General features: G+C 44.7%; 1 protein-coding gene across 2 annotated transcripts; it reads right to left on the minus strand.

The window, feature by feature from the left end:
• Positions 1–219: 219 nt before the first annotated feature.
• LOC131667868 (trichohyalin-like) lies at positions 220–16,819 on the minus strand. 2 transcript variants are annotated; one of them, XM_058941610.1, is made up of 6 exons: positions 15,706–16,819; positions 8,164–9,136; positions 5,866–7,445; positions 5,114–5,247; positions 4,163–4,289; positions 220–261 (listed from the first exon to the last, which is right to left on the minus strand). In XM_058941610.1, the coding sequence occupies exons 2-6, from the start codon at positions 8,895–8,897 to the stop codon at positions 245–247; spliced, it is 2,592 nt and encodes an 863-aa protein (XP_058797593.1). In that variant the 5' UTR covers positions 8,898–9,136; positions 15,706–16,819; the 3' UTR covers positions 220–244. The 2 variants fall into 2 exon arrangements, with proteins under 2 accessions (XP_058797593.1, XP_058797592.1); XM_058941609.1 differs by lacking the exon at positions 220–261 and adding an exon at positions 906–1,172.
• Between the last annotated feature and the right edge of the window lie 983 nt (positions 16,820–17,802).

Here is a 17,802-nt window from a genome sequence, read left to right on the forward strand (position 1 = left end):
CCTTCGATCGACCACGTGCCGACACTTTATCGCTCTGTGGCCAATGAGCCTCGATTGCCAGTGCAGCAGCGAATCGCACCAATCTGCGCTCTGCCAGCAAACGAATTTTCGCAGGCGCGCTCTCGCGCTTGTCCGCCGTTGTAGTCCGCGCCACATTTTCACCGAAACTCGCGGACCGAATCGCCCGGTCGAATTCTGTGCTGCACTTTCCGTTCAAGTGGCTTTCCAAGCTCCAATGTGCGCTTTACACCCTAAAAATGCCTTCAGCAAAAACAAACTTATCAGCGTTTCAATTTTCTTGGCTACTTATGGCGACCACAATAACTGCTATCTTTCTTCTTTTGCTTCTCCAATATACAGATACTCGTATTATGCTCTTCTTTGCAGTATCGAGTCGTCTGGTTTTCAATTTCCAAGCTTTGGCAGTTTCGCCAAAATGCTTTCAACACAAAGATCTTTATATTAAATGCGATTGACTCGATCTCTAATCGACTGGAATATTTATTTAAAAGTGTTTTTACCGAATCGTAAGACCGTTTATAGTTTTACTGTAAACGGCGTATGCGATAAGAACAAGTTTTGATGGTATTTTACAATAACAATCTTTATAATCTACAGTAATATCATCTTTCTAATTCATGAATTGTCGATTAGTACCCAATGTTTTTATTCATTGCATCACTATTGCTATAGTGTCAATCCATTTCCGTGAAGAAAAATACGCTCCGATCCACTGTTCGTCCAGAAGTCAAGATTTGTTTTGAATAGGTAATATGGACAAAAACACCATAGCGCTATATGACGCAAATTCATAATAGTTATCATATGAGCGTCGGTAGGGCGCATTTTAAGACGACAATAATTTATTCAAGCTTAAATAAGTACACGGTATCAAAGTATTTGATTTCACTTTGCTACAAAAATGATTTTTGATACGACATTGACCTGTTAATAACTCGAAAAGCGCAAATATTTTGAAGCTTGTATTAACGAGTATTCATGCCGAAGCTCTTTATATAGCAGTGACGTTCTCGGTTTTTCCACGAAAAGCGATTCCGAATACTTTATCTTTGCACGTTTTTTTTTCTGTAAACAGCGTCATGAAAAAGTACGTTATCGACGTTATGGCTATGTAATACACCGCCCGCTCTTAAGAGAAAAGCGGCTTGCACCTGAAAAATGAAAGTTACTTGAAAATCCTGCGAGCTCTGTTTCAACAGTACCTCGATGCAATGCACACGAAGATGGCAATGGAAAAGCTCAACAGTGTATGACTGAAAAACCACGTCTAGCATAGCGACGTCACAAACGATGCTCACATATACATCAAAGAGAACAGATAAGAATAACAGCTGAAAAAAAAGGAGCGGCAGCAACAAGAAGTCGATGCAAAGGCGTAAGTAAGCAAAAGTAAGTTGTCGAAGTTGCGAGATGCGTAGAGCAAATGACGGACCGGCAGAAGGGAGCCTCGGTATTCGAAATAGAAAATCAGAAAAGGAGCGGGAGGGATGCGCCAGCGTGTGCGCGAGTTGCAAGCAGAGCGCAAGAGTACGTACGCGTGGCGGCTGGGCAGACTTCGAGCGAAGAGCGCCCACATGCATGCAATATCGAAAACTACGCGTGGGGGCGCCGCGAGAAAGCAGAGCTGCTGCGCGCCAGCGGATTACGTATTGTGTACATATTTGCACCGCGCTGCGCGCGACAGACATACTCGCTCGCTCTTTTTTCATTTTCAAATTATACCGGAGAGAAAGAGTCTATTCCGCAAATATTTGCCTTTCACTCGTTTCTCTGGCTAAATTATTTAACGGATTACGTACCGGGAATCGCGCTATTTTTATATACTCTGCTAATTACTCGCCGCGAACTCGACCAATTTCATCGAGTCGATTATCCACTGCTGCAAAGCTAATTAGTCTTGTAAGCGACAATCCACATTATCACGCTGACTAAATTGCAGCTCGCACGTGAGATTTCAGTGAGGCCGAATCTATCTGAGTTGCGAAAATGCGACGCGCGAGTCTGCAGCGGAATCGAATAACTGGCAAAGCCGAAGAGCTGCCGGCACAACTGTTCGTCCAGCTATATAAGTGCATGACTCGCGAGAGAAAGAGAGAGAAAAAGAGACAGAGAGAGAATGTATGTCCGTGCAGACGGAGACGCTGGCCCCCTGGACGTGTTCTTCCGCGTCTGCATACGATGAAACGAGCAGTGCAGGGGAGCGAACGAGAGAAATGAGAATGCCGCGCGCGAGGCAACGAGCAGCCACTGCAAGGACGATGACAAAAGAAACGAATGCGACAGATTGCTAGTCTGCCAGGAGGGACTACGCGAGTAAATAAATAAACTCAGCCTGTGCGAATTTGTATCTGGCCTACTTCGTAATCGTAAAAGTGGGTTACGGCATTGCTACCGTTATTACCAAAAAATATTTAGTCCTTTGTTTCTCTCCTCTCTCTCTCTCTCTCTCTCTCTCTCCCTCTCTCGTAAAAAAACTCTCGAACAATGCCGCAGATTCGAAATTGACGCGCGAAAGCGCTATTCAAAGTCGCTGTGTCACGGGAGGGTTTACTTAACGGTTCGCCAATTTTTGAGCTACTTAGCCAGTCGCACGCGCCACTGAAAAAGATAAACGACCAGTTTATACCACAAGATGTTCAATTGATTTCTAGAATCTTCAGTTAACCTATCTGTTTGCGAATGGAAAATGGATACTATGCTTCTTTTGATTACACAAGAGAATGGTACTTTATTAATCATACTGCGCTCTTTTCTTCGCAAATATCTGCATTTTCGTTCTACCCAAAAATAAAAAAAAAATATGCTAGAGTTGATATTCGTGCCGAATGAAAAGCATAGAAGTGAAATTTTACCCGAGCAGAGCAAATTTTTCATCGGGGCAGATAGAGAAAGACTGTCTACAATAGAAAAGAATTTCGCCGCTCCCACGAGAGAAAAAGAGATACGTACTATCCGCTCAATTAGGCTTGTTTGATTCTTATCGTTCTTCCAATAAACTTATTTCAAAAGCTGACACACAACTTGCGATTATCCGGCATCTGAGCCCACATTTTCGATTGAATTTACAGTACACGAGATGAAATAGATGCTGGACAAGTGGAAAAAGAAGGGAAAAGCGGGTTTTGGAAATAGAAATCAGGAAGATATGTAGAAAGACAAAGAGCTCTCATTGCACGGTTATTTCGCGGTCGAAGTTGAGGCCCTTCATACATCAACGGGTGCACGGCTGCAAGTGGAATTAAAAAGTAAAGCCGCCAAGAGAGACGGAGCGAGAAATATCACTGCTCCTTAGACTCGCCCGCGCACGCAAACAGAGAACATTTCTCTCTCTCTCTCTCTCTCTCTCTCTCTCTTGCTCGCTTTTCCAGGAAATTCTAGCGACTGTCCAGCCTGGGGCTTTGATACCCGCGTGCAGAAAACCCTGGCGTTTTATCCTCGCCTTTCTTCCTGCTTTTCGCTTGTTCGTCGTCCTCTTCGTTATGATTTGAAAAGGCTTCTCTCTCGTTTACAAGAACCACCTCGCAATTGAATTCGTCGCGCGCATTACGTTATTACGCTGCATTGAGCAATTTTTTTGCGCTTGTCCACTCTTCCGCCCCGCCAGGATGCATTCTTTTTCTCGGATCCGGAGCAAGCTGATGAAACAAGTCTCAGTGTGCGCATCTCTCTTTTTCACGAGTTTCTACATTTCTTTTTTGTTGTTCAGCGAGTTAAGTACTTTGCCAGACTTCTCCTCTTGCGCTCAAAGATTTCACGTGTTAGTTTTTTCAAGTACGCTTTGCTGACCTTGCTCTGTTAATTCTGTCATCGTAAATGTCCAAATTATTTCACATCTTTACAGTCAGTGTCAAACCTTCAAACCACTTTATTAATTGAAGACTTGGCGACTACGGAAAATCCCAAACGCAATTATAAATGATTAAAGGTTTGAACCCCACTGTAAAAAGCTCAAGTTACATTTCATTCTATACATGATCGAAATTACAATTTAAAGTAATTCATTGTTCATCATTCGCTGGAATATGACTTACTTTTATTGATAAAGGTTGAGAAAGAAAAACTATTGCATACGAGAAATAGCAGGTAACAGTTACATTGTCAAAGTGTGATGGTGTAGAAAAGCGCAAGAGAGTTGACTCACCATGCTGATGTGGCGCTGAAAAGGCGGAGTGCCGCCGAGGAGACATGTTCGAGTGGTTCTGCGAGCCGGGCGGCTGCATAGATGAAAGCGCGCCGAGTGGAGTGTAAGATTTGCACGGCTGTTCCTTCTAAAAAAAAGTAGCCAACCGTCTCGTTAGCAGCTCGTCACCCTCAATTTTTTTTATTTAAATTATACGCCCAAAACGATGTCATTTGATTTTTTACGCTACCCACTCGTATATGACTGCTTAACTATAGTTATTGCAGGTTTGACGATAAAAAAGGAAAATTGCTTGAAACTTCTAAAGCATACCAGTGTTGTGATATATTTAATCTGTTTATGACTGACATATCATGTGTTTAAAATTTCTGAATATTATTCTTCTATTTATAATTCGTTTCGCAATATATATTAATTTGTAAGAATTTGGTCGAGTTTGATACACAGTACGTGTAGATCACATTTTTTTATATTCACATGTAATAAAAATCGTCTTAAAATGGAATCGATTTCTATAGAGTTTGCTCAAGCAGACGAGATTAAATATTCCAATACATATTAATTTTATAAGACGCGAAAATATAATTTTGTTTTTAGTTTATCAACATGTTGAATCCATTTAATCGAGACAAACATACTTTATGTATTCCATGTTAGATTTTATTTCATGTAAATGTATTGAAAGATAAAGGCTTTAACTTTTTATATCAAGAATACAATTTATCAAACTGTCATGCAATGCAATAGAATAAATATTTGCAAATTCGTGTTCAAAGTTTTAATTAACAAAAAGATTTATTAGGTCAGTCACATTATTTTACGGACCAACAGAATGGGAGCAGAATGAGAAACGCAGGCAATCGTAAAAGTTGGTTAAAGGGCAGTAACTCGTAAAACGAGCAAGAGTTGTAGGTTAAGCTAAAGTGTAGGAATTAAATAGTAATTATATACCTGATCGTGGAGCTCCGTAGCGACGGCTGTCGCAGCAGTTTGCGTGTGGCTGGTCGAACTGATTCTGTATTGGAGTCCAGCGATACTGCAGTACTCTTCTCGATGAGTCGACCGGGTTTGATTGACGTAGACACCTTTAACAAATCAATTCGTGTTTGTTTAATTGGATTTAAATACGACCTTTCAATTCAATCAGTCCTAATTGGTTGTTCATGCATTTTTATTTGCATTATTACTGTTGAAAGGTACGCCAAATTTGAAAAGATTCCTCTAGATATTTCTAACACGTTATAAAAGAAATTTAATATTCGAATTTCAAATGTTTTAAAAACCATATAATTTGAACAATATCGATTCATGAAAAGTATTTTCACATTGTAATATTTACGCTTAAGACACAGTGGATATCGCAATAATTTTATTATCAACGTATAAACAGCACTGAATACATCCTGATTCGGTTGTATTAGCAATAAATTTTAATGTTATAAATTAAATTTAAGTTACAATGATATTATTACCACGTAAGCTTATTACTAAAGAACACATGCGTCACATGAATTATTCATATGTCAATAAAAGAGTGATTTGAATTAAACAGCTTTTTACACGTAGAATTTATTTCAAAACCCATTTTGAGATGAAGAATGTGCTAAATGTGAATAATAAGATGATGTATATTTCCCCAACAATTATTTACAGGTGCATAGAAAACATGAAATAAAAGTATTTGGAAGAAACTGAAAGCTCACCTGTGATGGTAACATCAGTGTCCTGATTAACGATGACGACCTTCTTCGAGGGCTTGACTAGGTCGTCAGCGTCAGAGCCCGTTTGCCGTCCTTTTCTCTTATCCAATTCCGAGTCACTCTGCCGTCTCCTTTTGATAAATTCAACATCGGACTCGCTACTGGACGAGGAGTCGCTACTTGTGCCTAATCGGTTCTTTTCGTCGGAGTATGAGGCGGCAAGAATGGCCGAGGCGTTAAGACTGGCCATACGTTTGCACACCACCATATCCTTAAGATCCATCACCTCCTGGTTCTTCTTACGGCGCTTCTGCTTGGGTTTCCTTATCACCACCTGTCCGTCCTTATCCTCCTTACGCAATTCTTCTTCCTGTAGTTTGCGTTCTTTGACCCTTTCCAGCCTCTCTCGCTCTTTTTCCTTCCTCTTGCGCTCCTTGGCGCGTTCTTTTCTCAGTTCAACGTCCTCCTCCTCCGAGGAGGTAGCAGACGACGACGATCCCATACCTCGCAGAACATCGTAGTGTTTGCCCCTTAGTCCTGGTACGTTTCTAAGCTTGCGCTTGGACAGTGCGTCTTCTTCTTTGCAGACTTTCGGTTTCTTTTCCTTTTTAGGCTCCTTAGGTTCTTTCGCTTCCTTCGTGTCCTTTGATTCTTTGGATTCTTTGGACTCCTTGGAATCCTTGGAATCTTTTGCGTCTTTAGGCTCCTTCGAGTCCTTGTCCTCCTTCTCCTTCTTAGGCTGCTGTTTCGTAGCGTCCTTCTCGGGCTTGGGCTTGCAGAAGCCACCGAGGTAGACTCCACCGTTCTCATTCTCGTAGAGACAGTGCACCTTGGCGAGGGCGTTCAGCGACGCGACACGGTGCCTTTTGGGTCCACTCCAGAAGCCAAAGAGCTTCATGCGATTGGTCATTGCGCGCTCCTCGCTGGGCGTCCTCTCTCTAGCTGTCCCCCGCCTCGATCTGCTTCTACGCGCGTTGTACTCCTCGTCGCTTGACTCTGACTCGGAACTCGTCGCCTCACTATCCCCATTCATAGCCTCCGCCTTCACTTTACCTATCGCCGGCTCTTCCTTGGGCGTCAGATTGTTCACTGGATTGCGCACCAGGTTGTCGTTTTGCTGCTGCTGTTGCGATTGCTGTTGCTGCTGTTGTTGATGCTGTTGATGTTTAGGGGAACGTTTGGCCGAAGCTTTTTTAGCGCTGGCTTTAGACTTGGGCTGCTTTTTCGCGGGCAACGCGGGTGGTGTTGGCTCATCCTCGATCAGCTCCTTCTTGATGTGGTCCGTGTTGACGAGCTCCGACTGTTCTTTTTCTTTGCTCGCCGCTTCTTTCTTCTTGGCTAGTGGACTATTGCCATGACTGCTCTTCAGCTTGTTCTCGGCTTCTTTCTTGAGCGGTGCTGCTGCCGGTGGCTGCTTCTTCTCAGACTGCTGTTGCTGTTGTTTCGGCTGCTTCTGTGCCTTTAGTTTCTCCTCGGCAGCGAACTTCTTGATGAGCATTTTCTTGCCCTTGGCCAGGAAAGAGGTTGGTGGTGATTTTTTCGACGGGTGATGGTGCTGATTGTTGTGATAATGTTGATATGCCCTGGAGTCCAAAAATGTTAAGGATTATTCATAAGCTTAGAACAATAATTCATGTTATTTTTAATTCTAAAATCTCGAAAAAAATGTTGTCTTGTGCGAAAGATAATTTAATTTCAAGTAAATTCTCTTGTTAAATAAAGAATAGTATTTGTCTCGAGAATATTTTTTTGTAATAAGTATACTTTTTAGCGTAAGTGTATGTAGTATAGTAATGATGGTCTCCTTGTTGCAAATGACAAAAAAACTTACGACTTTAAAATAGAAAGTTATTTCAGGCTAAGAAAAATTTCATTTTTAATAGAAGATATTTACTAGAAAAATCATGAGCACTCAGCAAGAAAGAAGAGGACTATAAAATATAAAGTGGAAATTTTGCCAGATTAATAAATGTGAACCATACTTTGTTTACCTAATAGCTTGATACATGACTAATTCAAATGTTATTCGAATCTAATAAGATTTTTATTTCATATAAAATGTGACTTATCATTTTCATAAGGAAAACAAATACGAAATTGAAATCACGTAGGTTTATTTTACCAGATATTTAACGAACGATGAAAATATTTTTCACTTTTTAATTTGACAGTCGTCGAACACTTCAAACACGACATTATATCTCGATTACAAGTAATTATGCAAAGGTCACAAGCAGAAGTTGAAGTAAGAAAGTTGCAGAGCTCGTAAAGTGAACGATCAGGGTGGAAAGAAGAACGCACCTCGGATGGTGAGGCGGAGAGGATGCGGCCTCGGTCTCGGACTTGTTGACTAGCTTCGGTTTGAGGGGCTTCTTGGCGATGGCGCTGGGCTTCTTGGCGGCGAGGACCGTCCTCTTGGGCGGGCTGGGCTTCTTGGGCTGCTTGGACTGGTGCTGCTTGCCAATGTCTTTGGCCGCAGGCTCGTGCGCGCCGCGCTTGTGCTCGTCCTTGATTCTCTTCTTGACGGGCAACGCGTAGGTGGCGGCGAGCGGCAGCTTCAGCTGCTGCTCGTCCAGCGAGCCGCTGAGCCCGTTGAGCGGCGCCTTCTTACCGCGGTCGAGCTGCTGCTGTTGTTGCTGCTGCTGGTGCTGCTGCTGCTGCTGCTGCTGCAGTTGCTGCTGCTGGTGCTGCTGCTGTTGCTGCTGCTGCTCGTCGCCTGCGTCGCTCGGCGGTTGCTCCGCGGCCATCTGCACTGCCGCGAGCAGCCTCTTTTTCTTGGGCTCGGATCGCGGCTGCTTCGGTTCGTCTTTCTTGGCCGCGGCGAGCGCCGCCGTGGTCGCTGCCACCGTCGCCGCCGCAGCCGCCGTGGTCGCCAGCCGCTGCTTCTTGGCCAGCTCGGCCGCGCTGCTCGCCGTCGTGGCGCTCGCCACCGCGGGCCACTTGTCGACGGAGGCGCGGCGCTTCTTCGCCACCGCTACCGGCAGCTTGCTGGCGGCCTTGCGGCTGGCTGCTGCCGCCTTCTTCTGCGGCTTCATCCCTGGCAAGCGCGCCCCTTGCTGTCCTCTGCTTCTATCGTCTTTCGGTCGCTCTCTCTCTGGCACTCTGGGACTCTCGGCCTGGCGCTCTGCGCTTCACATCGTTCCGGCTGCCGTCGACTGACCTCGCTCCCAACTCTTGCCGGCTGGACAACACTACCTCACCGCCATTTTCGTGTGCCGGCCCACTGCAATCGCTTGCAGCGGCTATCCTTAGCTTCGCATCCGGATAAGTGTTTCTGAAACAGACGACAAACCAAATTGTTATTATCAGTGGTCATATCGTCGCTTGTTATTTGGTCTTTCTCGATGACATTCGAGCATAGAGCAAGAGGACAAAGCATGCCACGCGCGGTCATCAGTGCGATAATTGACTTCGGAATGGCGACACTCATTTAGCATTCTGTCTGCAAGTGACGAGGAAATGAATAAGTTTGTCGTTCCAATCTAATGGCATCATTTGTCTACTCCGAACTAATTCTTCAACACAGTAAATTGAGACGACAAATTACTGTACTGGCTATTCCAAGAGAAATGCGCAATGTTTCTAGTGTCCCGCACGATGAAATTCGGAGTCGGTCTTTAAATAAATAAAATATGATATTTTTGGATGCCAAGGAAAAATCTGGTGTTTCAAAACGGCATTGAGATAAAGCCAAAAGCGCCACGGCGGTATTGACTGCTAACGAGCATTTCTAATTAAACACGAATTAAAACGAGCCTAGCGTTTTTCAACTTTTCTCGCAAAAGCCGTTGGCCCTACTCTGGCGATAAGAGGAGACTCTCTTTCACTTGAGTTTATGATGTATATCATACTCACTCCGCGAAAGCCTTCAGCAAAGTGTAGAAGAAAGTAACAAATGACTGCCAACCGACCTGAAAAACGTTGTTTATTTCGAGGTCGCGTAATTTTTTTGCGCGATACAGAGATAAAAAAAAATACGTGAAAAAACTTGATTTAGCTCGTAAAATATGAGCATAAGCCGACAGGAAAAGTGCGCTCCCGAGAGCGGACAATGCATTGCAGTGTGATCTTTTATGCACCAGCACTAAAATTTAAATTCGAGAATACTCCAATTTTCGCGCGTATACCCACATAAACCTGCCTATCTGTGCGCGCCAGCGACGTGGCAGCTACTGAGATTTTAACTATTGCATAATCTTCCTCTCCTGTTTTCTCATTAATTTTCATAAATACATTGACAAAATAGTACTCTTATAATAAGAGCACAGTAATTTTGAACAAATCTTACTGTGATACACAGAAATCCGCTCGTAATGACAAGACTCATCTGGCGACAAGAGCCATTCGGTCTGAGATCACTTTCATAAGAAAATTTCGCGGCAAGAGGAATTCTGTTGCAAGGGGGGTTTCTTTTAGTGTACTCTAACTATCTTTGTAACCAAGTTTCACAAAAATCAATATTTATTCCCGACAAATTTCAAATAAAAAACAAGGACAAGTGAATGTTCACGGCTTTGTCTAACAAAATATGTGTTTTCTTTATTTCCAATCTTTTTAACTTTGCAGTAATCCTCGTGCATTACAAATTCAATTACGAACGTTGCGACAAAAATGTCTTCGATTCTTGTTATTTCATTAAAAGTATATGCTTGAAATGGTGTTTCCGCGTAAACATAATTCAAAGTTTAATAATAAAACAATGTGTAAAGTAACAAACGAAACGATTTGAAGAAAGTCTGAAAACAAAATACTTAAAATTCATCTTTTAAAGAGAATTTCTTGTATTATAGGAAGAATCAGTGGAAATAGCAAAGAAAAACTTTTTTTACAAAAGAGTCACTTCTTGTTTCAAGATAATAGGTTGGGATGACCGCGCTCTCTTGCAATGTGAAGGCCATTTTTTTTCAACGACACATTTATTTCAGGAATCTTTTCTAAAATATTTATCAATGTAAGATACGCGAAGATTCGTTATAATAATCTTTGATTAGGCTAATAAGTAGAGCATTCTTTTGCATAGCTCGAATATGCTCACATCAAAATGGATCAAAGTTTGGACAAAAGTCTTTTTCCTTGAGTCAAAATGGACAGGTTAAGTTAAATTGATCTACCTGCATGAATAAAAAAATTGCTTTCAAGATAGAAAGTAACCTTTACTTTCGGTTACTGTATCCGAGTTACTCGTTAAAACCAATAAACAGCGCTTTGAAGAAATGACATTTCACAACCAAGGAGCTGTGGAGATTGTAGACACGAGTCACGCGAAGAAGGGATCGATGCGACAGGACTACACGTCTCATAATAATTATAAATAAGACTTGAAACAAGAACGTTATTCGTAGCGATTGACGACTTGACGCAAGGGCCGCTCGATCACTCAATCAATGTTGCCCAGAGGGTAGCGATTTAATGAATTGCGAAGAATTCTACGAGCGATGTATTGGCTTAATGAGAACATAAAAGATTGAGCAAAGAAAAGTAGCCGACGGGACGGGAATGTATATTTTGTGCGTCCGTGGCCGCCAACAAGAGCTGCAACTAGGTATAGCGTTCGGTTGCGCGAGGGCCTCAGAAGAACAATCCATTCGACGTGGAGCCGAAAGGAGCGCAGCCGGAAAGTACAATGGCGCTGCGCGCGTAGCTATTATCGCGAAACTCGAAACAGTAACTAATTTTTTTGACGCCGAGGGGACAGCTCCGGCGCCGGCTCTGCTGGGCAAGCACATATCTAAGTGCGCTGATGTCGCAACAATCGACCCTTCGGCGGCTAACGATCGCAATTATTGGGTCGGCACGCAGAGAGGAGAGATGCAGCAAGTCAATATTGCACTTGATCGCTCGAGCACATACACACGTGAATAATTAGCGAGACCTCGTAGCGAGGATCGATTTTCCGCGGGTATTGTCCAGGCGATTAAATCGCGCGAGAAGGCGAGCGCCGTTAGAAGCGCGGCGAGACACGCGGAAGGCGCGATACTGCCGGGAAGGAGATCGGCGCGCGCCGCCGGCCGATGAGCTTGCTACACGGCCGCGCGGCGCGGAGCCTGACAAAAAGTCGGCTTGCGCCAATTGGCAGGTCAGACTGCTGGAGGGCCAAGCGAAGGGTCCGCGTGCCAGGCGATCGCTTTTTCTTCCATCGCAGTCTTAGTCTCTGGCGGCTACTTTGTCGCGGTACCGAGGCCGCTCGTCCCGAAAGCGATCGTGTTCCGTTACAACGCCCAACTGCGAACAGTCGCTCGAAGTGTTCGTAAGTAATGCGTGCGATGCGTGCTAAGAGCTCCAGTCTGGAGCAGATGCCTGCGTGTGGGCCGTCCCAGGCCATAAAAATGGCTTCGATACACTTCGGAGCTGCAAGGACAATAAAGGGCTTCTCGCTTTGTTTTGAACTTCAATTACTTAAAAAAAAAAAAAAAAAAAAAAAAAAAAAAGCGGCAGAGCGCTGTAATTTCAGGTTGTTTGCACTGCGCTCAAATACACGCCGCGAGTAGCGCACTGCAATAAAAAGTCTTTTCTTTTCTGTCCCGTCGCTTTCTCTCGCCGCGAAACTCGCCTAAGTTTCACGTTGCGAAAAATCCTTTAGGGCACCGTATGGACGCAGCACACCAAAACTTTCCATGCCTTATGCACTCCATTTGCTCGTTTATTGCTTATATTTAATAACTTTTCCTTAACTTATGCGAAAAGAAGGTCGAAACAACTTCCTTGCAAAGTACTTCCCTCCTCCACGTCCCCCCTCCCCAGCTCAACCAAGCCGAGAGAGAATTTCTTCATCAAATTTCCGTTAAAAATTTTTACGCTTGTAATTCGCTGCCGAGGAAAACTTCACTCGAGCAGTATACTTTTGCATTGTCTTGGAGGAACAAAGTGCGCCAATTATTGCAGCAAGGGCTGTTTGCCAGAAAGATTTGTTGCGCGTGGCCGATGCAGTTTAACGAGTTTATTTCATTCCACTTAGTTCGCGCTAATTATTTGACTACCGAACCGAGTTCCGTCCGCAATGAGAGCACGGATTTTTCACGCGAAGAATAATTTAAACGTTCGAGTCTACCTTACAATAATGTCATTGTATAATTAAAGCGTAAGTCGCGAGCGCGTCGTGAGACTTTTCGGGATTACGGTACGTAAGGTTTCAAGACCGAAATTTCGTAGACCGGCTTCTTTTTTTCCAAATGACTTTATTTCGTAATAACGAGCGCGCGCGCGCGACCTTCTTTCTTTCCACTTGTAGTCGAGAGTTAATTTTCTTGGTCGACGACGAATTCTTGGGTTTACTCTCTGCACTCGTTTGAGTTTTCCAAAACAAAGACCTGGGTCTAATTGCGCGAGAACTGAAACATTAGTCACTTAAAGAATCGTAACCATATACAGATGGAACGAAGCTCGATTATATCAATATGGACGTATCACGCGGGTTCTACTTGGGAAAGTAATCAGGCGCGATCGATAAAGATAGCGGAGTTTATAAAGCACTCATTACTAAATACATATCCAGCAATGCTCGATTCTCATCCGGTTTCATCGGTACAAAAGGGGCGTAATCGCGTTGAATTAGACATCATATTGACACGGGGAAAAAGGAAAAGGGGAGCAGGGACAAAAACACCGAACTGTAAATCACTTAAACGCGCTGTTCATTAAAAAGGATGATAAAGGAGCTCGCGCGCACGAAAATACAAGTCCCCCGCAGAGCGAGAAAGACCGGCGTAGAGTCGCGTATGAATAATTTGAGAGAGGGAGAGAGAGAGAGAACGAGAATGGGTGCGCGCGGTCGAAGGAAAAAATCAAGAGAGAGAGAGAGTCGAAAAAGGATTTGACAGTAGTTTACGAGACGTTAATTTCCACGATATTTTCAATTGGGATGTACATGATCACGGTCAAATGCGCCTACGAGATATTTTGCAATTGAAGCGCTTTCAAATGTGACGCGCTTTAGCGGAGGTATGCAAACAAAATTGAAAACTTTCATGCGAGCTATTACGCGAGCTCGAAAAGCTGCTCTTTTTTGGTCGCTGGAAAGTCGCTGATGCGATTTCCAAATTTGCCAGTAAAAATCAAGCTGCACAGCTGCAGCACCAGGCCGGCATGAATAAATTTTGGCGATTTCAGTTAGGGAATTATCAAGGTACTGCGCATGAATTTAATCGAGGCCTGAATTTATTAGCGAAGCGCCGTTCGTTTCGGGCTCCCCGCTATCGGATTTTTTTTCATTGCCGAACGTGTCCTAAACTTCTAGAATTCCATAGCATTAAATAAATCCCTTCGTCAGTTCTTTTACATTCGAAGAACATCAAGCCATTACTGCGCGCCTTGTTACGCGTATAATAGTATCGTGGTAGGAAAATAGCCTAAAGAATCGTTATACAGGTGTGCTTTGCGCACGATTGCGGCACTTTTTTTACGTGACTTTATTACGACGTCGCGCGATTGGCTTTTGCAAATTCAACGTTTGCGCGAAGAGCAGCATGGCTCGTCAGAAAAAACGAATCGACTTTACGTACTTTCATTCTTTATTTACATCCAGCAAGCCGACGCAATTTGTACGCTTCCGAATATTTAATATCGCCCTATCATAGCTTTACCACGAGACACTGGCAATAACTTGCGCGCGGAATTTTCTTCTCGCGGCACACGCAAATATTTGCACTTTGGCGTTTTCCATCACGTCAGGCTTTTTTCTTTTCGTCCGCGGCTAGTGAAGCGGACGGTCGTCCTCCATTTATTTTCCGAATAACGTTGCGATGGCAGAGGAGGCGAATCGAGCACAAGGGGGCGAATATGAAAAGTTCAAGCGAGTTAAGCGATCGCCGCCACGAATAAATCTGCATACAACGCGTGCTCTCTTGCTTACGACTGAGTGATGTTAACAAGTGATTCGACGGTATTCCGCGTAATTCGATACAAAGCTTCGTCGGGAGCGTGCGTGAATTTAATTTTAATCAGCTACGGTAGCATCGCTGCGTTAAATCCTCGATTAAACGCCGCGCTGGTGTTCGTTCGCAGGCGCGCACGCCGTGGCAGACAACGCGCGAATTTACGAATTCCTAGCCCGCAAGCGCCTTTTTCAAAGGCTCCACTGCAACGTGCTGCATGCGCGCGCAAGTCACTCAACAACGAAGGTTGCATCGTCGATGTCGGCGTGCAGAATAAAAAGCTCACCGACGCGGCCGCGGCGGCTCAACCAAAGTCGAAGCGGCGCTCAATTGAGCCATCAGCGCGCGAGATGCTAATTAATCCTCGACGAACGGGAGCGTTGGAGCAGCCTAGCACGCGCAGCAGCGTTCGGCTCGATAAGGCGGCGAGCTACGTGAGTTTCTCGTCGCCGACGGCGGCGCGTCCCTTTCGGCCCTCCGCTCTTGCCGAGAGAGAGAGCGAGAGAGAGAGAGAGAGAAAGAGAGAGAGAGAGTTTCCCTTCGCCGGCAAACGCGCGAGACTGAAGCTGAGGCCTGAAGCGCGAGGGGAAGAGGGGGGTGGGCGGGCGGCGGCGGCAGCGGCTGGGCCGATCGATTTCCTTCGACTTGCCTCCTTGGTGGCTTGCTCTGCCGCCGCGCACGAGAGATTGCACGGGGAAACTATGCCTGCTCCTCGAGCAAACGAGCCAGCGACTGCAGGCGCTAACCTACAAAAAAGGGAACGGACGGAGAAATCGCTGCATTGAGCGTGAGCTGCGACGTGGCTGCTTGCACTGCAGCACAACTCTCCGTTATGCACGCGTGCACGAACAAAAAAAGGGAGCATGAGGAGGAGGCGTGCGTGCCTATCTGCGTACGTCTGCTCCGCTCTATGTTGCGTGCACAGGTATATACATGATTGTGTGTGCTGCGATCTCACGCTCTGTGTGTTTACCTTGCTTCGCGTTTCCACTCCAAATCGTAGTGTCTGCTTGACGGCTCCTTATCGCAGACGACGACGACGACGACCAGCACTGCACCACTTCGACAGATTATTTATATACGCGCACTCGAGGCGCAGCAGCAGTAGCAGTAGCCAGCAGCAGCACGCGGCCACTCATACATGTAGCACACACACGCGCACACTCTACGGCACACGTATGTACACAAAGCACGAGCACACTTATTTTCTTTTATTCGCTACATTTGCAGTGTCGCGGCGAACGTAGTAGTATACACACAATGAGTTGTTGCTCTCTCTCTCTCTGTTGTTTCTTTTTCTCTCCCGTAGTGCAGAGATCGGCAAACGAGACACTCGGCGTTCGCGTGATGCAGGAGCTGCGGAGCCACTATAGGGAGCAGCCAACGATGAGCAGTGCAGCGAGAGGCGAGAGCGACAGGAGTGTGTAGCTAAGCGTAGCGCCGGAGAGCAGCAGCGCACGTCCCTGCCCTTTTTCTCTCTACTGCTCGGTCGCAGCTACAGCGGCCCAGTAGTAGAAGCACTAGCAGCAGCCATTTTCCGCGCTGGTGTGGCCAGCAGCGGGCTGCCGTGTTGTCGGTGCACGCTGCCTATGTACAACAACGTCGTCGCCACGGCCGCTGCCGCCGCCGACGCCTCGTAGTCGTCGTAGCGGTGCATGCAGCAGCGGGCAGCAGGCAGGCTGAAGGCTGCAGCCGGGCAGCAGCGCCTCGCCGACAGCTTGTGGCCGAAGCCCGAACAGCCGTCGCCGAGAGAACGATATGTGTACACTATACTCGCGCAACACTATCAACCACGGCCATTTAAATCTACGATCCGCACGACCAGTTCGTGTCTACTGCTGCTGCGGCCTGCCACGCGCACCGCCGTTGGATTCTCTCGGCCAACTGACTCCGCACTGCTCGCTCGCGTCGCGTCGGCATGGAAGGGAATGCCTCGGCCCGCCCCCAGCGACATCTATCGACATACCTAGCCAACTGATAACTACCAACGCCGGTGTCGTCTGCTAACTTATTACTCCGCTGTGTATAGCGCGGCGTGCTTGACTTTCCTTGCTTTATGTTTTAGTTTTATTTCTCCTCGTGAATCGCGCCTCCTACTGCTGTCTCGTGTTGTTGTTGTTGTGTACGTGTGTGTCTATATGTGCGTGTGCGTATGTATGTATCTTTCAATGGGGAGGGGGTGGCAGGTGTTTGCCAGCAAAAGCGCGCCCTCACGCACATGCCGATTGGTTTTTCATTCGATCTGCGCCAGATTTGTTTGCATGCCATTTTGATTTCCGCCGTACAACTCGCTCACCCGCGTTTTATTCGCATCCTCGGTAAATGGTTATTTTTTTCTTCACTTCACTGTCGATATGCACTCATACTATTTTCATCTTTTATTTTAGAGCTTATCCGAAAAACTGGAGTTCTTTCACGATTCATTTTTTGATCGTCGTTGATAAAAATAACATAAACAGCTTCTTGCGATACGTCATATTTAAAATTTGTATTACAGGAATGATATGAAATAATTAGTCTGATTTTCAGATAAGCATAAATACCGACTTTAAAATTTTTCGCATGCTACTGTACGGTGTTATAGATTGATGTAATAATTATATTACATCTGCACAGTAATTATCGATATTTTCTTTTGTGTAGAAAACTACAGAAGTGACAAAAAACGATAACGAATGTTTGAAGGTTTCATTTACTCGTAGTGAAAGACACTGCTTATTGAAAAACATCCGAATTAAATGTAATTTTTCAATTTATTGGAAAAGTTTTTAAAAATTATTGTTTATTTTCATTTTTTCAATCCTTAACTGATTCTCAACCGATGTAGTTTGTGACGAAGCCCTTCTCATATTTAAGCTTCCATCCCTTAAATTTCAGATGTTTTGACAACATAACTTTTCATTTTTCAGATTTACATGCAAACTTAATCTTTCAATTCTAAAAAGTAATTCTTTAATAAGCAATTGGTTCTACAGAACAGTAGTGAAAAATTATCTCTGCATATTTCTACTTGAAAAATACTATAGTTTACTCTGCAAATATAATATAGTATTTATGATTACGAACGCCT

Source organism: Phymastichus coffea, unplaced genomic scaffold (assembly GCF_024137745.1).
Source record: "Phymastichus coffea isolate CEN01 unplaced genomic scaffold, Cenicafe_Pcof_1.1 PCOF00071, whole genome shotgun sequence".
Taxonomy (NCBI): Eukaryota; Metazoa; Arthropoda; class Insecta; order Hymenoptera; family Eulophidae; genus Phymastichus; species Phymastichus coffea.